The sequence below is a fragment of the Callospermophilus lateralis genome, chromosome 15, assembly GCF_048772815.1.
Source record: "Callospermophilus lateralis isolate mCalLat2 chromosome 15, mCalLat2.hap1, whole genome shotgun sequence".
Classification (NCBI taxonomy): Eukaryota; Metazoa; Chordata; class Mammalia; order Rodentia; family Sciuridae; genus Callospermophilus; species Callospermophilus lateralis.
The window spans coordinates 78,852,949-78,874,975 of NC_135319.1; the positions used below are offsets into that span (position 1 = coordinate 78,852,949).

Here is a 22,027-nt window from a genome sequence, read left to right on the forward strand (position 1 = left end):
CTGAACTCTTCCCCTAACACCTTCTATAGGAGAGGAAGTTGCACCACCACATTCACTGAGATGTGAGTGAGCCGGCGCTGGTTTGCCTAACAGGTGTTTGTAGCGCCTGCTGTGTGCCAATCGCTTTTCTGAGCCCCTGCTATAAATAACGTTTTCTGTTGGACCTCGGGAGTTAGAGCAGGTGCTTTTAGTTCCCTAGACGAGACACCACGGTACTGCATGCAAATTTGCACAGCTATGGGTGTCAACTGGGTAAGGTGCTGGACCAGGGACGGTGGGGTGAGGATGGGGAGGTGACAAGTTACTCAACTTCCCGTTACTCGTTTTTTGAGGAACAAATAGACGTTAATCTTCAGATTTTCATCTTAAACATGCAAACTCGTTCCTCATGGGAAGATACTTGTTTGGGGGAGTGGGATATAAGAGCAGAGGGCTGGGGTTGTAGCTCAGTTGTAGAACGCTTGCTTAGCCTGTGCAGACTCTGTGTTCCCAACCCCAGCGTGAGGAGGAAGTTCTTGAGCAGCAGCCACCCCACCGCAGGGGCAAGTTTTGGTACAGTATCCTTTAATCTTCGTGAGTTGGATTTATGAGGAAGTTACTACTGTTGTCCTAACTTTACAGTCTCTGAATGAATAGTAGACAAATGAAGTGATTTGTCCAAGACAGCAAAGTGAAATGAGGACGCTGGGACTCGGATCTGACTTAAAAACTCTTTATCTGCTACACCCACTGAGCTTTGTAATTTTAAGACAATGCTTCCTTTGAGTAGAATGGCTCTCCTTGAATGTTTGGGATTACCCAGGAAGACAAAAGCAAACTTTAAAAAGGAAAACCATTACATCTAAGTATCTCTGCATGCACTTTTATTATTAAAAGAAACAATAAGGGTTGACTTGAGCCCTGGGCACTGTCAGGAATCTGCCAGGAGAGGTCGGAAGTCACAGTTTATGCAATACGGTTTCAAGTTTCAAGATTAAAACATACCGGGTGGTTGACTCTGGAGTAAGCTAAATAGGTATAAATGTAAAGTCTTATGGGTGTTTTTTTTAATGTAAACTCAACCTTAAAAGCCTGATGAGTCCCAGTTGTGGTAGTTAAACAAAAACCTATGTGTTAAAATTCATAGAACTGTAAATCAAAAAGAAAAAAACAACTTAATGGTATGATAAATACATGTTTTTTAAAAATCCAAAAGTTTTTAAGTGATGGAGGGTTATATTTGGATTCAAAGCAGTCCTGGCTATTTGTTCCAAATACTAATGCATGAATGGAAGTAAAAGTGTTCAAAGACAGGGATGTCAGGACTTACCACCTGTTTACCTGCTGTCGGGACACATCTGCAGTCATGTGCTCAGCTGTGAGAGTCAGCTGTATGAGGGTGTCTGATTAACTAGAGAAAGTTTAGAATGTTGAGGAATCTGAGGTTTTGTATGAGCAAGTGAAGGACCTGGGAGAAAGGAAAATTCATGGCTCTCTCAGATGTTTGAAAGCTGGGTCAGAGGCAGCAGAGTAAGTTGAGAAGAGAACCATTTTATTAAAAAAGGAATATAGTACCCTTGGCTGTGCCCAAATATAGTATGAAGCTTCTGATCCTGAAATGCACTGTGTGCTTGTCCTGGAAAATTCCTGAATGTGGTGAAGCAGTGAGGTACCCTTCAAACCTCCATATTCCATGATAGGTGGACCTACTTTTAAGTTTAAATCCTCTACTTGCTGCCACAAGTTTACAGTGAGTGTAAGACTGATACTATTCTTAAAGTCGAATATATTTACAGAACTTAGATTTGGAAGTGTGAGGCATGAAATTATGCTATTAAATTTCAGTAAACCTCATAGTATCTAATTCTCCATTTAACACTGCTGGGTATCATTTCATCAGTGAATTTCATTCTTGTCATGAAAATTGTAGTACTCATAAAATAGTTTTTATCATAGAAATAGCTTCGGAATGCCTTATTGTACAAAGTACCTTGCTGTGGCGAAATCAAAGATTTTTTTTTATTTTTAATAAGACATGGTCCCTCTACTCAATCAACTTAAAATAACTTAGAAGACTTACCTGTCTGTGATTAACTGGCAACCTTAATAAATAAGGGCAAGTTATGAAAGGTTGTCTCAGGAGCGCTGTGCGGTGTACTGAAGTGGTTCCACCGGGCAAGATGATGCCTTTATCTCAACTATATGGTTTAAATATTACTGTAGCCATTCTATGCAAAAAATAACAGTTACTTCAATTTGAAATATTTAAAAATGTACAGATGAGGTTGAATGTTTCCCCCTTATGTCCATCAGCTAATAATCCTTTTTGTATGACATTCGTGCCTTTGGTGCATTATTTTATTGGCATGTATATTGATGAACTGCAAATAACAGAAAACCTGTAGGCTTACTTGTGTGCTACAGTATGGTGACTTGGATGCCACTGGGGACTCAGGCTCTTCACATTTTATGCTCTCCTCTCCTGAGTGTGTGCTTATTGTTTTTTCATTGCAAGACAAGTGATTTATGTTCAGTCCACAGGTCCATGTTATAGGAAGAAAGGGGTAAAAGACTCTGCTAGCCAAATCCATCCCTTTTCAATAAAAAAGGGCAGAGCTTCCTCAGAAACTCCACTTGAGAACTTTGACTACCGATATTGTCACTAACTGTAGCTGGCAGGTCAGAGACTGACAGTGGCGTTTGGATCAGTCTCTGCATACAGTATCTGGATTTTTTTTTAATACCAGGAATTGAACCCAGAGATGCTTAAACACTGAGCCACATCCCCAGCCATTTACTTGTTTGTTTTTTATTTTGAGATAGGGTCTCATGAAGTTGCTGAGACTGGCTTTGAACTTGAGATCCTCCTGCCTCAGCCTTTGGTGCAGCTGGGATTACAGGCATGGGCCACCATGCTGGGCAGTATCTGGATTTTTAAAACTTATCAATACTTTTTCAAAAGTATCAAACTTACTGTCTCTGTGTTGTTACTTATTTCCTGGCCTATTTAGCTATTTTTTTAAGTTTTTAATTATTCACATAGTCATATTTGCTATCATTTTGTTTGTGATATTTTACCACTTTTAAATAGCAGCAAAGGCAAAAGCCCTTTCATCCAGGTTTGTGTACACTGTGAAGAGTCGAAATGGCTGGTATATAGTGGGTTTTTGGAGTTCATGTGATCTCTGTAGCCCAGAATTTGCTCAGTGTTGGAAAGGTGGATATTGTTGGTTGTATTGGTCCCTATTTGATCAAGTTTATTATGTTACTAAAATATTATCATTGTTTGTTTTCTGTTTGAATAATAGTTATATAAGGAAAGTGTATCCTTACCATTATGGATTGATTTTCTCCTTCAGTCTTTTTTTTTTTTTCCTTTTTAATTTACTGGGAGTTGAACCCAGGGCTTCTCTACCCCTAAGCTATATCCCCAGCCCTTTTCATTTTTATTTTTTAGGGAATCTTGCCAGGTTGCCCAGGCTGGCTTCAAACTTGCAATCCTTCTGCCTCAGACTACCTAGTAGCTGGGATTACAGTCGTCATGCCCAGCTTCCAGTCAGTTTTTGCCTGATTCATCTCATAGCGAGATTATTATGACTCAGTGATTCCTGGCTACTCTGTTTCTTCAGTGTGTTTCTTTTACTAAAATATCTTTCATTGTCTAAATGATTTCTATGTTGAATTCTGTTTCATCTGCTATTAATATTAACATTCCACTTTTATTTTGGTTATTTGCATAACACATTTTTAATCCTTTTATTCTCGGCCTTGCTGTAGGATTTCTATTTCTGTGCGCCTTTTGTTAATAATGTCTGGCTGGATGTTTTCCTCCCTGAACCTCTTTTCTCTTCTAATTGAAACTAACCCTTTTATACTTGCATTACTTGAACATGGCTCTGTCATATTATTTGGTATTTTCTATTTACCATGCTTAAATTATTTTCATGTTTGATTAAACATGTTTTTCTTTGATTTTTAAACTTAAGCCTTCTATTTCTACTGGTTTTTACTCTATAATGCACATCTTTATATTTCTTGTATAGCTTAAGTTGCCTAAGCTTTCATATCCCCACCACCAACCAGTTTCCTCTGGAGATTATTTTCCTTTTATAATTTGACATATTGCTCTATTTTCTTATTGTATCCGATATTGAGGTTCTCAGTCTTTTCCTTTGGTGTAGGAAGTTTTTTTGGTATAGGTGTACTTTTCCTGGCAGCTGCAGCATCTCCCACCATAGCTGCCCACCTTGAATCCTTCTTTTGAGAATCTTCCAGGATCTGGGCCACCTTTGAATGCACCTGTGTATTTCTTTCATAAATTTCACTATTATGTGTTGTCTTTGGGTTGGGATAGACCTAATTTATAAAACATGAGGTGGAAGTTTTAGAACACCAAGAGGGAGTATTTCTCTTCTCATTTATTTTTTGTTCAAAACCATGTCAGACAGCATTTGAGGTATTAATCATTGGTTTCAGTCATCTGTAACTTTTTTTTTAATCTGAAGAGTTTTAGGAGAATAGATAAAAATTTGCCTACAGTTAAAGAAAAAACTGATTACTACTTCAAAAAGAAGAGTTACTTTTCTACTTTAGGTGCTTCCCCTGGACAGGACACTTGACATCTCTAAGAGTAATAGGAAAATGACACACCAACATCATTTCTCTGAGGCACTTTGTGACAAATGAAATGGAAATTTTGCAATGTTTCCAACATCTTTAGAGAAGGGTACAGTTTACAATGTATGAAAGTTCAGCTGGAAATTATCAAAGCAGGGTGCTTGGGAAAACTAGAAGGAACAGGGTTCAGCTGAGACAGGTTGTGGTGGATGGCCAGAATGGTAGGAAGGTGAGTGAGCAAGGGCATTCTGGGTAGCAGTCAGCTCATTTGAGGACTTGGTGCAGTGTAATGTGGGAGACGGTAAAGGGGTTCTGAGAAAGTAGAAAGGTAGGTAATGACCAGACTTAAATAATAGTATCTATGGTATTATACCAGTAAGGTGCAGGCTTTATATTGGAAATATTTCTCTAAAAGCATGAAAGACCTTTTCCATTCCCCATATTTCAAAAGCTTTTAAAAGTAAGGAATGGTGTGGAACTCTGAGGTTACTCTTTTTAATGTCTTGAGTTGATCTTTTGTTGGTCTGTTATTGAATTCTGTTAAACTTGGAGTTTGTATTCATCCATAAGGAACTATTCTTATACCATGTAGGTTTCGATGTAAAGGTGAAATCTGCTTTTGAATTATTTATGGGAATTATCTGTTAAATATTTGAAAAAAATCATCTGGGCCTGCAGTTCTACTTTTGCAATTAAAAGTTGCCTCTTAAATATATTTATTTCATTCCTTAGACTTCTATGAATGTTAAGTTATCACCTAATATGATGTCAAGAAATAATTTGGAAGCATCGACTTGTAAAATGACCGAATCATTTAGTTTTGAAAAAAATGAAAGCAAGCTTCCACCACACGATTCCTTAAGAAGTCCTGGAGCACATCATAACCATCCTAATTTCAGGTTGAAAAGCCCAGAGAATGGAAATAAAAAGAACAATTTTTTGCTTTGTGAGCAAACCAAACAGTATTTAGTGAGTCAGGAAGACAATTCAGTATCTTCAAACCCTAATGGCATCAATGGAGAAGTTGGATCCAAAGGAGACCGGAAGACGTTGCCGTCAGGTGAGTAAAAACCACGGGCTGCACAATGATGGGATGGTTTCTCTGAGTTTCCACAGGTATGCTTAGCTCCACCAGCGGGATAGGAACAGGACCGCCAAATGACTGCAGAGATTGCATGTAATTGTCAGTTTCAAAGAGACAAGTACCAAGTGGCTACCTTTGGCTTGATTAATCACAGAAAAAATTACTCAAGAGAAAATGGCTTCAGAGGACCACCCCCCCACCCTACAATCAGAGAACTGTACTAGTAATGTAGAAAGGAAGCACATTGGATTTTTTTATGGATGTTTTAAAGATTGGCCATACTTTTAAAATAGCATGCAATTTTTATGCAGATAATAGCAGACAAATAATAGTAACCGGTTTCATGTGATTTGTTTTATCATTCCTTTGCTCCTAATTCTGAAAACCTGCTTTTGAAGGAGAGTAGGCCATAGCGAAATGAAACCTCTTTGAGTGTGAGAAGTGAGTCTTTAACATTATGTTGATGTAATTCTCCGAGAACCAACGTGACCCTTGGCCCCTAGGGTTCCTCAGGAGGTCAAAATGATCTTCCTGAAGGTACTTAAACATTTTGCCAAGCAGATTTTACATTGACAGTGCCAAAGCAAGAATGGGTGAATTGCTCTACATAACCTCTAGCCCCACCCTGGGCTAGTGGTCATTGAATTTTTCATTGTCATGTTCTTGCAGTTAAACAAAAATTCCAGCATCACTAAAAAATATCCTTAATAGAGCAGAAAAAATTAATTTTATTAAACCTCGATTGTTGTGTACAGGTATTTTTAGCATTTTGTGTAATGAAATAAGAATTACTCGTAGCTTCTAAAGTATGAAAAAGTATCCATGTAACTGAGCTGTGAGCTGAAAAGGAGATTTTTTTTCCTTTGAACATCCTTTCTACTTGAAGGACAAACTTTGTTTGGACTTAAATATTTGTCAAGCATTTTCTCAAAAATTAACAAAGTGAACTTGTCACTTCAAGGACAACAGCTGGTGATATTCTATTGTCAAGAGATAAAATTCTTCCAAACAATTTAGGATTTCAGGATTTTTGTGTCTGCTACTCTGATTTAAGAGCTTCTCTGTACTTTAAAGATTTCTGGTGAGATGCATGGTGATATTTACACATTTTGCCGGAAGGGGGACAGGGTCACTTTGTTGCTAGGCTCAAACTCCCAGTCCTCCCTGGCAGGTGGAATTTCAGGTGTGTGTCACTATGCCCAATTTACACATAATTTTTGATATTGTGTAATGGAATGTTTTGACATTTGACAGCTGGGAATAACTCGGCAGCATTTTCCAGCGGTAAAGACTTCAAAGTGCAGGCTAAATTAGTGGTGGCATGAAAAGTTCACTGATGTGATTTTAGACTCCATGTTGCAGCTGACACTTAGACCACCATTTGAGCTTTGGTGTGATATTAAAGGAAAACATTCACAGTTATTTGAGAAGGCCATTAAATGCTCTTCCTGTTTGTGACTACCTCTATATGTGAGGCCAGATTCCTTTCAAATAACTGGCAAAGCAGCATATCATGATAGACTGAATGCCAAAGCATATACATGAATCCATCAGTGTTCTGTAAGCCAAACATTAAAGAGAAATGGAGAACGTTTTTCTGTTCCGAAAAGTTTTTTTAAACAAATTAAGTTACCATGTAATACATTTATTTTTAAATGAATATATCAAAATTTAGTTTTAATTTTTAATATAGTATGTATTAATAGATATAAGCCATGTAAACAAAAGTTCTTTGGGGTTGTCAGTACTTTTTATGAGGGTAAAAGTGTTCTGAGTTCTAAAAGTTTGAGAATGGCTGCCTTACTGAATAGGGGGAAAACTACAGTGATAAGAGGAATAGGCAAGAAAATTTGAGACAAGTCCTTTTTTTCCATTAGGAAAATTGGGATGTTGCTTATTTATGGTGCAACTATAAGGCCATTATTCAGTTGCCCTATTATTTGAATATCACCTAATTATTCTATTTTACATTATCATAAATAAAAGATAATATTTGGCTTTTATTAGGAATCGTGTTTTTCCTCCTCAGGAAACTCAGTGTCACCATTAAGTGTTGGAAATAATTCACCACCCAAAGAAATAAAAACTGTAAGTTTTTCCCTCTATTTTGCATTTTTAGATAAAAGATTCTAGCATTTTTGAATTGCATTAATAAAGAAGTATTCAATTTGTATTGTTTGAGGTCAAATTTACTTTTCTTTAATCTAGTACCTTAAAAAATACTCTTTTCTTTATGGGTAATTGTGTAGATTGTACAGTTAGAAGTATAGAGAGTTCCTGGTTACCCTCTGCCCCAGTTTCCTGGTGGTGACATGCTACAGCACTACAGCACATGTTATCACCCCTGGGGTATTATCCTTGATGGTCAAGACAGAACATTTCATCACTATTTATGTGCCCTTTTATTGGCCACATCTATCTATCATCCTGCTCCTACCCTTTCCTTAATCCCTGGAACCACTAATATAATTCATATTTCCATAGTTTCATTACTTCAAGGATATTGTGTGAGTGGAATTAGACAGTATGTAACCTTTAGGGAATGGCTGTTTTCACTCTGAGTAGTTCTCTGGAGACTGAGCTAGGTGGTTGCATGTACCAGTAGTTTTGAGTCTTTTAATTGAGGAATAGTCTTCTGTGGCATGGATCACTTGTTTAACCATTCACATACTGAATACACCTGGCTTCATTCTAGTTTTTGGCTTTTAAAACCAAAACTGCTGTATCCAAGCTTTTCCTGCTCTAAGATAAATGCCTAGCAGTACAATTTTGAGATCATGTAGTAGTGGCATATTTTGCTTAAGAAACAGTGAAACTGTTTTCTGGAATGACTGTACCACGTTGTGTTCTCACCCAGAACGTGTGAGTTGTTCCAGTCTCCTCCATTACCAGCATTTAGTGGAGTTCGTGTTTCATTTCACCCATTCTCACAGGTGTAGAACAGTGCATCACTGAAGTGTATTTTTTATTTATATGTGACAGCAGAATGCATTACAATTCTTATTGCACATATAGACCACATCTCTGATTGTATACAAAGTATATTCATATCAATTCATGTCTTTATACATGTACTTCGGATAATAATGACCATCACATTCCACCATCATTTCTAACCCCATTGCCCCCTCCCTTCCCCTCCCACCCTCTGCCCTATCTAGAGTTCGTCTGTTCCTCCCATGCTCCCACCCTCTATCCCACTATGAATTAGCCTCCTTATGTCAGAGAAAACATTAGGCATTTGGTTTTTTGGGATTGGCTAATTTCACTTAGCATTATCTTCTCTAACACCATTTACCTGCAAATGCCATGATTTTATTCTCTTTTATTGATGAGTAATATTACATTATGTATGTATGTCACATTTTTTTTATCCATTCATCTATTGAAGGGCATCTAGGTTGGTTCTACAATTTAGCTATTGTGAATTGTGCTGCTATATACATTGATGTGGCTGTGTCCCTGTAGTATGCTGTTTTTAAGTCCTTTGGGTATAGACTGAGGAGTGGGATAGCTGGGTCAAATGGTAGTTGCATTCCCAGTTTTCCAAGAAATCTCCATACTGCTTTCCATATTGGCTGCACCAATTTGCAGTCCCACCAGCAGTGTATGAATTTACCTTTTTCCCCACATCCTCGCCAACACTTATTGTTGTTTGTCTTCATAATAGCTGCCATTCTGACTGGAGTGATGATGAAATCTTAAGAGTGGTTTTAATTTGCATTTACCTGATGGCTAATGATGTTAAGCATCTTTTCATCCATTTGTTTGCCATCTGTGTATCCTCTTTGGTGAAATATTTCTTTGTGTCTTTTGTTCATTTTCTAGTTGGAGGGTTTGGTTTTTTACTGTTGAGTTTTAAAAACTTCTTCATGTGTTTCCGATACCAGTCCTTTGTTAAGTTGTGATGTGCTGGTATTTTCATCTAGTCTGCAGCTTATCTTTTCAGTGTCTCCTATTAAGGTCTTTAGCAGGAGAAAAGTTGTTCATTTTAATGAAGTCTGGCTTGACAGTTTTGCCTTGAGTGGCTCATGCTTTTAGGTGTCCACAAATCTTAAGGACCCTTTGCTATTCTAGATCCAAAAAATGTTTTTTTAAAAATTTCATAGTTTTACTTTTTTTTGGCAGTGCTGAGGATTGAACTAGGCAGTTGTGCTATTGAGCCACAGAGCTACATCCCCTACGTTTTTTGTTTTTGTTTTTAATCCATTTTGAGTTAAGTTTAAGAAACTTAGGCTGAGATTTTTTTTTTTTTGCCTGTGGAGGTTCAGTTGCTAAGTGTCATTTGTTGAAAATGCTAGCTTCCTTTTCTGAATTGCTTTTGCACTTTTATATTAAAAAAATCAGGTATATTTGTGTAGCTCTGGGTTTTGCCATTCTATTCTGGACTCTTTGTTGTTTCCCATCTGAGCCTACCCCTTCACCAGTACCACACAGTCTTGATTATTAGAGTATATAATATGTCTTGAAATTAGGTAGAGTGGTTCATCCTCCTGTATATTTATTTTTCAAAGTTGTTTTAGATATTGTAGTTCCTTTCCCTTCACATATACTGTTTATGATAATCTCATCCATATCCACAAAATTATCTTGCTGGAATTTTGATATTAATTACATTAAACTTGTACCTCAATTTGAGAATTAACATAATTGCTATATTGAATCTTTCAAACCATGGACACATGTCTTTTATGTAGATCTTTGATTTTCTTTATTTTATAATTTTCAGTTTACAAGTCCTGTACATGTTTTGTTAGATTTATACTTAAGTATTTAATTTTTTGTGTTCATAAATATTTTGTGTGTGCTTCCCCATGTTCATTGCTAATATATAGAAATATGATTGAGTTTTGGATATTACATTCTATGACCTTGCTGAAGTCACTTATTCAAGGACTGTTTTTTAGATCCCTATAGTTTTCTACCTAGGTAACCATATCCTCTACATAGAGGGATAGTTTTATTTTTTCCCTTTCAATATGTATGTTTTTATTTCCGTTTTTTCCCTAATTGCACTGTGTGAAAAAAAAGTGGGACAGGGCTGGGGTTGTGGCTCAGAGGTAGAGCACTCGCCTACCATGCATGAGGCACTGAGTTTGATCCTCAGCACCACATAAAAATAAAATAAAGATATTGTTAAAACTAAAAATAAATATTTTTTTTAAAAGGTAGATAGCCTTATTTCCAGATTTAGGGGGGAAACTTCAATTTTGTGCATTAAGTAGAATGTTAGCTATATGTTTCTATAAATGCTGTTTATCATGTTGATGAAATTTCTCTATTCCTGATTTTTTGATAGTTTTTTTTATTATGAATAGGTGTTGAATTTTATCAAATATGTTTATTGCATGGATCAAAAGTAGTGATAATTTTTACTTTGCCTATAAATTTGGTGGATTACATTGATATTTTGAGTAGATAACCAGCCTTGTGTCTCTGGAATAAACCTCATTTGGTCATGGTGTACAACTATTTTTATATATTGCTGAATTCTGATAACACTTTGATAAAGATTTTTAAATTCATTTTCAAGGGAGGGCTTGTTTTGTAATTTTCTTTCTTTCACTTCTTTTTATAGTTTGAATATCAATGTAATATTAGCTTTATAAGAAGCATTGGAAAGTGTTCCTTTTCTATTTTCTGGAAGAGAGATGATGGAATAAATAAATATGGAATTTGTTAGTTTTTGTTTAAATATTTGGTAGGATTCTCCAGTGAAAAGAGTTTGGACTTGGATATTTCTCCTGGTGGAATTTCAAAACTGATATAATTTAAAAAATATTTTTAGATTTATTTAAATTAGTTCATATTGTGATAGTTTTAGGTTATTTTTTTCAAATGAATTGGTATATTTTGTCTACCTTACCAAATGATGTGTGCAGAGTTGTTTAGTATATTTATTATTTTGATGTCACCACAGTGCTAACCATGTTTCATTTTGGAAATTGGTAATTTCTGTCTTCTCTCTTTTCTTATCTGTTTTACAAGAGGTTTGTAAATTTTATTGATCTTTTCAAAGAACCAAGTCTTGTTTTAATTAATTTTTTTGTTTATTTTTAATGTTATTTATTTCTGCTTTTATTTTTACTGAGTTTTCCCTTCTTTGGGGCATTTTTTTTTGTCATTTTTTGTTTTGTTTTTGAGTTATGTGTTAGCTTTCTTCAGTATAATGATATTCCTGAGATAATTATATAGAAAAGAGGTTAAATTTGGCTCACAGTTTGGGAGGTATTCCAGTTAATGATCAAATGGCCCCATTGCATTGGGGCCTGTGGTGAGGCAGCATATCATGGTGAGAGTATGTGATGGAATAAAACTGCTTATATTATGACCAGGAAGAAAAAGAGGAAGAGTTTGGGTTCCCCTTCAAGGTGTCTCTGATGACCTAAGGACCTCTCATGCATCCTAAAGGTTCCACCACCTCCCAGTAGCACCACTCTGGAGACCAGCCTTTAACATACGGACCTTTAGGGGACATTCAGGGTTCAAACTATGGCAAGATGAGAGATTATATTGTCGATTTGAAACTTTTCCTCTTTTCCAGTATGTTCATTTAAGGCTTTAAATTTTCCTCTAATATTTTTAGATCTATTTAAATTAGTTCATATTGTGATAGTTTTGAATGAAAACAAGACTTGGTTCTCTGAAAAGATCAACACTGCTTTAACTATGTCCCACTTTTTTTTTTTTTTTTTTTGCTACTGGGGATTGAACTCGGGGACACTTGACCACTGAGCCACATTCCCAGCCCTATTTTGTATTTTATTTAGACACAGGGTCTCACTGAATTGTTGAGCACCTCGCTGTTGCTGAGGCTGGCTTTGAACTTGCGATCCTCCTGCCTCAGCCTCCTGAGCTGCTGGGATCATAGGCATGTGTCACCGTACCCAGCTTCCCACAAGTTTTGATATTTTATATTATCATCTTTCAGTTCAAGGGTCTTTTATTAACCTGGAGACTTTCTGTTTGGCACATGCATTATTTAGAAGTATGTATTTTAGTTTTCAAGTGTTTGGAGATTATCTGTTCCTGCTACTGATTTCAAGTTTGAGTCTATTGTAATCAGAGAACAAACTCTGTATGATTTTAAATTCTCCCTTCCTCTTCATGCATACTGAGCACATGCTCTACCATGGGGCCACATCCCCAACCTCGTTTTTTATTTTTTGAGGTTCCCCTACATCCCTGCCAGGTAGAGGGGATCAAACCCAGAGATTCATACATGCTAGGCAAGCACTCTATCACTGAGCCACATCCCTAGCCCTTGAGGATTGTTTTGTGGCTCTGGTTATGGACTTAGTAGATGTTCAGTGGGTGCTTGAAAAGAATGTGCATTCTGCAGTCTAAAATGTTGGCTCAAATGGTCTGTAAATTGTGATGAGTTTTTGTATATTCTTGCCAATTGTCTATCTAGTTATATCTATTGTTGAGAAGAAGCATTAACATCTCTAACTATAATTATGGATTACCTATTCTTTTTTGAGTTTAATTTTTCTTTACATTTGATAGCTCTATTTGCTACAGATACATTTAGGATTGGCACATTCTTCTTTTTGGAATGACCCTTTTGTCATTGTCCCTCTCTAATTTCCTTTGCTCTGTAGTTTTTGATATTAGTACAACCATATCTGTTTTCTGTTAACATTGTTGAGGTACTTTTCCATCTTTTTAATTACAACCTGTTTATATCATTATACTTGAAATGAGTTCCTTATAGGTAGCATATAGTTGGGTAACATCTTTTAATCCATTTGGTCAATCTATTATCTTTCAACTGGCATATTTGTAATTGAGTTAATTATTGATATTTGAGGGCATAAGTCTGCCGTTTGTGTTTTGCTTTTGTTTTTTCCTGTCTTGTGGGTTGCTTGAACACTTTTTGTAATTACATTTTGATTTGTCTATAGTGTTTTTCAGTATATATCTCTTGGTAGCTTACCTAGTGGTTGTTATAGATTTTACATTATAGATAAAAACTTACTGGCATCATCATTTTTTCAATTTGAGTATAGTGTAGATACTTCCTCTCTTTCCTTACAAGAATCCTCTTACATTTGTTTTATATGAAAGTTTGGGGGTTTTAGTTATACTTGGGAGGAGTGAGGGAGAAGACATCTATCTTACCAAAGCAGTCAGTCATAAATCTAGTATTTAAAGAAATTAATACCAAGTTCTAATATTGCTCTTCTTTGTTCTTAATAGAAGCCCAGCAATAGCGTGTCTCCTGCACAGTCAAAAAAATCACACAAGTTGGTTGAAAATTCCTTGTCCATAAGTAATCCAGCGCTCTTCAACTCTTTAGGACCTCCCCTTCGGTCAACAACTTGCCATCGCTGTGGTCTGTTTGGTAAGCAGCTTGCTCTTAGATGTCCCTAGCTAATTCTACACATTTGAAAAATATTTTTACTATGGCAGATAGTGTGTGTGTGTGTATCTTCGTATATATATTGTGTACCTGTCATTCATCTGCAGATGAATTATTAACATCCTACCATTGATCTTTATCTAGATCTTTCAGCTTTTTTTGATTCCTCAGCTGATTAGTATTTTTATGATTTTTTAATCATTTTTTTAGTTGTTGATAGACCTTTATTTTTATTTATTTATATGTGGTGCTGAGACTCGAACCCAGTGCCTCACACATGCCAGGCAAGTGCGATACCGCTGAGCCCCAGCCCTAGCCTCTTGTGTTTTTTTTTTTTTTTTTAAGGAAAGCATACATGTACTGAAATTCACACACACCGGTCAAGATACAGAATATTGTCTCCTCAGAAAGGTTTCTATGGGGGCTGCAGTTGTAGCTCAGTGTTGGTAGAGTGCTTGCCTGGCAAGTGTGAGACACTGGATTCGATCCTCAGCACCACATAAAAATAAAATAAAGATGTTGTGTCCACCGAAAACTAAAAAATAAATATTAAAAAATTCTCTCTCTTTTCTCTCTCTCTTAAAAAAAATAAAATAAGGATATTATATTCATTTACAACTAAAAAATTTAATTTAAAAAGTTCTTTAAATCCGTTTCCCATCACTATACACCCAAGAAAATGACCATTTTTTCCATTGTAAATTTTGCCTGTCATAGAATTTCCCATGTATAAATTGATATAGTACAGGCTCATTTATATGCTCATTTATATAAAGTTATCTAGAATAATATTTTTGAGATTAATGTCATTGCATGTATCATTAATTACTTTTGTTATTGCTAAGTAGTATTCCATCACATGATTATATCACAATTTATTTTTTAAATTTATTTTAAATAGAATTGTATGTATTCACCATGAACATGATGTTTTGACATATTTATCTGTGTTTATATTGATGAACATTTTGGTTGTGTCAAGCTTTGGGTTATCGTGAGTTGTATCCCTAAATATTTTTGTCTAGTCTTTCTCTCTCCCCCCCAGTGCAGGGGTTTGAATCCTGGGGGTACTCTACCACTGAGTTACATCCACAGCCAATTTTCTATCTTGAAATTTTTACGTTTAGACAGGGTCTTGCTAAATTGCCTAGACTAACCCTGAATCTTGTGATTCTCCTGCCTCAGCCTCTTGAGTAGCTGAGATTGCAGCTAAGTGCAATCTAAATACCCAACCATAAATTACACAATTCCCTTCAAATGGTCTTCTTGAGGTGATTGACAGTGATGTTGGGTGGGTCTGGTCTTTGGCGACATCTTGAATTCAACAGCGCACATCTGGCGTTCACCACCAGTGATGTCCTGGTTGTGTCCCTCAGGGTCGCTGAGGTGTTCTCAATGCAAGCAGACATACTATTGCTCCACGGCCTGTCAGAGAAGAGACTGGTCTGCCCACAGCATTGTGTGCAAGCCTGTCCAGCAAAGGTACGTGTTCATGAGCTTTGATTCATTAGGTAATATTGAAGAAGCTCTTCCTAATAGAATAAGTATCTGATCAGTTAAACAGAACTATTTAGAAGTTGTTACGTTTCGATATTTATTGAGGTATAATGAAACATACAAACCTGAGGTGAATAGCTCTATGAGCTTAGTTTTATATATTTTAGACAGTACATATTATGATTTAGAACCTTAGATGAGTTTTTTAAAATGATTATAATTTTAGAATGCCTTACTTTTAATCATGTTTGATTCCCTGAATTTTGGTAAGTTGAAACTTGCATAGTGCCTCTTGAGTAGTGATTTTTAAATGCATAAATCTTTGCATGTTGTTTACCAGTTTACAGAAGTTTCACATATAACTGCATTTTATCCTCAAGACTTTGTGTAGATGTAACTTGGGGATTATCTTTATCAAACTAATAAGAAAACAGGCATAGAGACTGTGACTGCCTCTCTTTCATCCAGTGACACTTGGAAAGTAAGCTTTGCACACATAGGGTGGACTCTTGCATGGGCCCCTGCTGTGATCCTTCCTTGAGGATCTTCCTGGAGCTGCCTGGTTCTTTCTAGCTATTGTTCATTGAGACTTGAATGTAATTGCGATTTATGGTCTCCATTCTTAAATGCTCCATAGTATAAATATTGTAATCAGTTGCTTTATTTCAGTTTCCATAAACTTGAAGATAATAAGTCACCTTTTGAAACAAAGAACATGGAAGTGAAAAATGAGGTATGATATTCTTTGTCTTCATAGGAAATTTTAAATGACTCCCCTTTATTGAATAAGTACTTAAGCCAAATAAAATATTTTAAGTCTGAAGGATGTAGCTCAGTTGTAGAGCACTTGCCTAGTATGCATGAGGCCCTGAGTGTGATTCCCCATGCTTCAAAAAACAATTCAGACTCATTTTTACATTTTCATTAATGTGTTTGTGTTGTTTTTTCCTTTTGGGGGGTGGGTTTACTAGTGATTGAACTCAGGGTCACTCAACCACCGAGCCACATCCCCTGCCCTGTTCTGTATTTCATTCATTCAGAGTCTCACTGAATTCCTTAGTGCCTTGCTTTTACTGAGGCTGGCTTTGAACTCAAAATCATTTTTCCTCAGTCTCCCAAGCTGCTGGGATTATAGGCTTGTACCACTGTGCCCAGTGTCCACTAATGTCTAAAAACAAAAATTTCCTATTAAATCCACTTGCTTTAATGATGGGATTTGATGAATTTGGTAGTGGAGGTGTGTGATAATTTTTTAATTACAGTCTTTCTCCCCAAAAGTTCTTGGGATGACTGTGTCAGTGCAAAATCACTTGGATTAGTTGAGGAGCCCTAATTAGTTGGCACCTGCGGGTGCCACCTGTGAACAAACCCTGTAGGATTTCTATGTAAGGAGAATTTTCTTCCTCTTACTATCTCTCTCCTTTTAAAATAACTATAGGAGCTGAATCATTTATAATTTGAAAACCTTGTGTCCAACTATATTTATTTTTAATTTACTTATTCTAATTTGTTATATATGACAGCAGAATGCATTACAATTCTTAATACACATAGAGCACAATTTTTCATATCTCTAGTTGTATACAAGTATATTCACACCATTTGTGTCTTTATACATGTTCTTAGAGTAATGATGTCCATTTCATTCCACCATCTTTTCTACCTCCATTCCCCCTCCCTTCCCCTCCTTCTCCTCTGCCCTATCTAGAGTTCGTCTAATCCTCCCATGCTTCCCCTCCCAACCCCACTATGAATCAGCCTCCTTATGTCAGAGAAAACATTCAGCATTTGTTTTTTTTGGGATTGGCTAACTTTGCTTAGCATTATCTCCTCTAACTCCATCCATTTACCTGCAAATGCCATGATTTTATTTTCTTTTATTGCCCAGTAATATTCCATTGTGTACATACACCACATTTCTTTATCCATTCATCTACTGAAGGGCATCTAGGTTGGTTCCACAGTTTAGCTATTGTGAATTGTGCTGCTATAAACATTAATTTGGCTGTGTCCCTGTAGTATACTGTTTTTAAGTCCTTTGGGTATAGACCAAGGAGTGGGATAGCTGGGTCAAAAGGTGAAATCTTAGAGTAGTTTTGATTTGGATTTCTCTAATTGCTAGAGATGTTGAATATTTTTTCATATATTTGTTGATTGATTATATATCACCTTCTGAGAAGTGTCTGTTCAGTTCCTTGGCCTATTTATTGATTGGGTTTTTTTTTTTTTTTTTTTTTTTTTTTTTGGTGTTTAGCTTTTAGAGTTCTTTATACACCCTAGAGATTAGTGCTTTATTTGATGTGCAAGTGGTAAAAGTTTGCTCCCAAGCTGGAGGCTCTCTTCACCTCACTGATAGTTTCTTTTGCTGAGAAGGAGTAATTCTTGATTTTAATTCTTATCCTATAGGAGTCTTATTAAGGAAGTAGGGGCCTAATCTGATATGATGGAGATTTGGGCCTACTTTTTCTTCTATTAGACACAGGGTCTCTGATTTAATTCCTAGTTCCTTGTTCTACTTTGAGTTGAGTTTTGTGCATGGTGAGAGACGGGTTTAATTTCATTTTGCTGCTTATGGATTTCCAGTTTTCCCAGCATCATTTGTTGAAGAGGCTATCTTTTCTCCAGTGTATGTTTCCAACTCATATTTAAAGATAAGTTTTAAACTGGGCATGGTGGCACATGCCTGTAATCCCAGCGGCTCGAGAGGCTGAGACAGGAGGATCGCAAGTTCAGAACCACTTAACACCTCACTGTTGCACCCTCAGCAACAACAAGGTGTTAAGCAATTCAGTGAGACCCTGTCTCTAAATAAGTACAAAATAGGGCTGGGGATGTGGCTCAGTAGTGCCCTGAGTTCAATCACCAGTACCCCCCCCCTCGCCAAAAAAAAGCTACAATTTAGGTTTCTGTAGCTCCTTCTAGCCCCTAGTTTGAAAAAAGAGTGTCTGAGTTTTAAAGCTTTAAGAAATTCACATTTGCTTTTATTCCTGGTGTATTATTATCTTTTCTGACCTGCTCAAATATTTATTCTTACAAAAACATTAACAAGTATACATTTATAATTTAAAACTATAAATTTCATTTACAATTAAAAATAGCACTTCTACCTTTTTATTTTTTTTTAACGAATTCAACATTATCTTCCCTCTGATGCCCTCATTCTGGGTGACCCCTGTGCAGTGTTTGCTGTCTGTACAAAATGAGTTTCAGCAGCTCTTTGAGGCCATCCCTATTTCTGTTCTCTGTTACTTAAGCCTAAGAGTTAGGTTTGTATGACTATGAGTCCAGCTGTTAGTGGCTACAATGTCGTTAACAGACATGCTTGTAAATAACTCCTTTGTGTTTTTCAAACCAGAGTGACTGTCCACTTGGGGTTACTAAAGAAATAGCCACTGGTACTGAGAAAATAATGTTTTCTGACTTGAGAAGTCTACATCTCAAGAAAACCATGGAAATAAAGGTATTTTTTCTTTAATTGCCATAGATCAAGGACTATAGATTTTTATTTCATTTCCTATTTTTAAATTGAGTGCATATAGTAGCTATAAAATATCCAATTAAATTATTAAAGACTACAAAAACTATGACACTTTTTGTGTCTGAGTTTTAAAGCTTTAAGAAATTCACATTTGTTTTTATTCCTGGTGAATTATTATCTTTTCTGTCTTTGAAAGGGTACAGTTACTGAATTCAGACACCCAAGTGACTTTTATGTCCAGTTATATTCTTCAGAAGTTTTAGAATATATGAACCAGCTCTCTGCAAGTTTAAAAGAAACATATGCAAATATGGTGCAAGATGAAGATTATATTCCGGTTAAGGGGGAAGTTTGTGTTGCCAAGTACACAGTTGATCAGGTAACCTGTGATGAAATGAGTTATTCAGTAAAATGTCCTAACTGACATTGGTTGTCCCACCTTGTCTACATCAGAGCTGGTGAAGGATGGGATGGCTCACAGCTAGACTCTTCCTCTCTGTTCCCTGCTCTGTTCTCTATACTTCCTCCTGCCCTAACCTTCTCCTCTGTTTATTGGTTTCTAAGTGGTTGCTGATCTTAGAGTTTGTGGTTATTTGTGGCTGAGACATCAGTGTATAGTCTGCTGTGCTGGAATAGCTTAGGAATACTTGTGAATATTAAAGTGTCCTGATTAGATGATTTTAGGAATTTCTTAGCAAGATTTGTAGACATTAAAGTTGAGTTTTTGAGTGCCTCTGAACAGAAGAGGAGCCTTTCATTTATGTGGTCTGTTGATTAATACAGAGGTTCTTTGAGAATGTGGAATACTATTTGGAAGCAAAATTCCATTATATTTCCTTTCCAGACCTGGAACAGAGTGATAATACAAGATGTTGATGTGCTACAGAAGAAGGTACAAGTCTTGTATATTGATTATGGAAATGAAGAAATAATTCCAGTAAACAGAATTCACCAACTAAACAGAAACATTGACTTGTTTCCTCCTTGTGTGAGTCTTTTACTTTCTAAACTCCCATCAGTTCCCCAGGGAGCTGTTTCTTCATGTTTAATGCTTGCTTCTGTTCTGCCAAGATCTCATACTTATTGGAATATCTTCTACTATGTATATGAACACCCCTAGGCTCTACTTCAGTTATCCCTCATTTAGTTAAGCAGTCCCTCAGGAAAAAAACTTTTAGGCACATCTTACCTATCTGGTGTTTACAAACTTTTTTTTCTATCTATTACTTGAAAGTAGCCAAAATTTTTTTAAAATTTTTTTTTCAAAGAGAGAAGAGAGAATTTTAATATTTATTTTTTAGTTTTCAGCGGACACAACATCTTTGTTTGTATGTGGTGCTGAGGATCAAACCTGGGCTGCACGCATGCCAGGCGAGCGCGCTACCGCTTGAGCCACATCCCCAGCCCCCGCCCAATTTTTTTTATAATTGAAGTCTAATCATTATTCTTGAATGAATTTCTCAAGCTTCAGGTACCAAAAGTTAGCTTTAAGAACAGAAGTACCAAGAGAGACAAATACAGTCATGCCTGAAATTGTTTATCTGGTTAGTACTTAGACTTTTGCTAAGTTTTTAACATGAAAGCATTGTTTTTATTAAAATACTTAAAAATTAATTAGAAATTTTATTTATAAAATTTATTCGTACTAATAACTTGCACAAAATTTTTTAGGCCATAAAATGCTTTGTGGCTGGTGTTGTACCAGCAGAGGGGAATTGGAGCAATGATTGTATCAAAACTATTAAATCACTGTTCATGGAGCAGTTCTGCTCTGTAAAGATTGTCGACATCTTGAATGAGGAAGTGGTTACCTATGCTGTAGATGTCATGCTACAAAATTCAGGTAAGATCTGAGTTTTCTTTTTAAATTAAGGATTTAATATGTTATTCAGTCCCTACCTGTCACTTGGAGAAGAAATATAACCACAAAGGTGAAGCCAAGTAAACTCCTCTCTGGAGTCATTCAGATTGTGACTGAAAATGGGGGGTTGGATTGGCAGTTTATCAAAGACATGGCACAAATTCATAGAATTAGGTGATTTAAAAGGCCAGGTTGGACAACATGGGAATAGGGATGATGTCATTCTCCTGTTAGTATAGCCGTTATGATGTATGCTCTTGGTTTCTCCTTCATTGCTGAAATTCCTGAATCTCTCACTGAATCCATTCATCCTCATCTGCCCCCCCCCCCCCCCCCCCGTTCCTGCGTTCACTAGTGTGCAGTGTGTGAACTGTGGCAAGGAGGCACTGTGAATGGAGTTCCGTAGCATTTTGGGAAGTGGCTTCTGTCAGTCTGCATGCAGTTGCCTCTTGGTTTTCCCTCTGCTTTTATGGACTATGACATGGGTGACTTGGCAGAAAATGCAGTTAATCTGTTGAACTTTAGTATAAAATCTTTTGTTGCTTGTTATGTATATTTCATGTTATGATTTCAGCTCTTGGTTGCTATTTCAGGGAACTGAGCTTCATGTCAGTGCTGACGAGCCCTTGTTTCAACCAGACTGTCAGTCTGAGAAAAAGTAGTCTTATGTCTTATTTTTTTCTCATAAACAGTGGTTATTTTAAGCATTCTTGTGGGGTAGTAACTGAGAAATCTTTTCATTCAATTTACCATTGTGCAACTATGGGAATTTTATCTCGATTTTTAAAACTGGACATTATTAAACTGTCTTGCCCATAGCAAGTGACCTGGTAAAACATACCGTGTGTTAATAGTTGTAATCTCTGCATTATGTTATTAACTTGTTTATTTTTAATGCTTTGTTCAGTGTCTCAATAGAGATATATGTTCTTAATCACTTTTTAGGAAAACTTTTAGACCATGTGCTTGAAGAAATGGGATATGGTTTGAAACCCAAAGGACAAAATTCTAAGAAGCAAAGCACAGATCAAAGTGAGTATTCAGATGAATATGAATATGTATTGGTTTCAATTATTGAAGAGCTTCTTCACTTCTAAATCAAAAAGGCAGGACTGTAGCACTGCCCACACTGAATAGTAATAGTGA

The 22,027-nt window shown here is 36.3% G+C and overlaps 1 protein-coding gene across 6 annotated transcripts in view; it reads left to right on the forward strand.

The window, feature by feature from the left end:
• Positions 1-5,334: 5,334 nt before the first annotated feature.
• Positions 5,335-22,027, forward strand: part of Tdrd1 (tudor domain containing 1) — a 37,153-nt gene continuing 20,460 nt past the window's right edge. For 5 of the 6 annotated variants that reach the window (XM_076834650.1, XM_076834653.1, XM_076834651.1 and 2 more), the window contains exons 1-10: positions 5,335-5,656; positions 7,710-7,768; positions 13,883-14,027; positions 15,422-15,527; positions 16,212-16,275; positions 18,898-19,002; positions 19,217-19,399; positions 19,865-20,008; positions 20,692-20,863; positions 21,827-21,913. In XM_076834650.1, the coding sequence (XP_076690765.1) occupies positions 5,335-5,656; positions 7,710-7,768; positions 13,883-14,027; positions 15,422-15,527; positions 16,212-16,275; positions 18,898-19,002; positions 19,217-19,399; positions 19,865-20,008; positions 20,692-20,863; positions 21,827-21,913 (1,387 nt within the window). The remainder of the gene's footprint in view (positions 5,657-7,709; positions 7,769-13,882; positions 14,028-15,421; positions 15,528-16,211; positions 16,276-18,897; positions 19,003-19,216; positions 19,400-19,864; positions 20,009-20,691; positions 20,864-21,826; positions 21,914-22,027) is intronic. The other variant, XM_076834655.1, reaches the window with a different exon arrangement.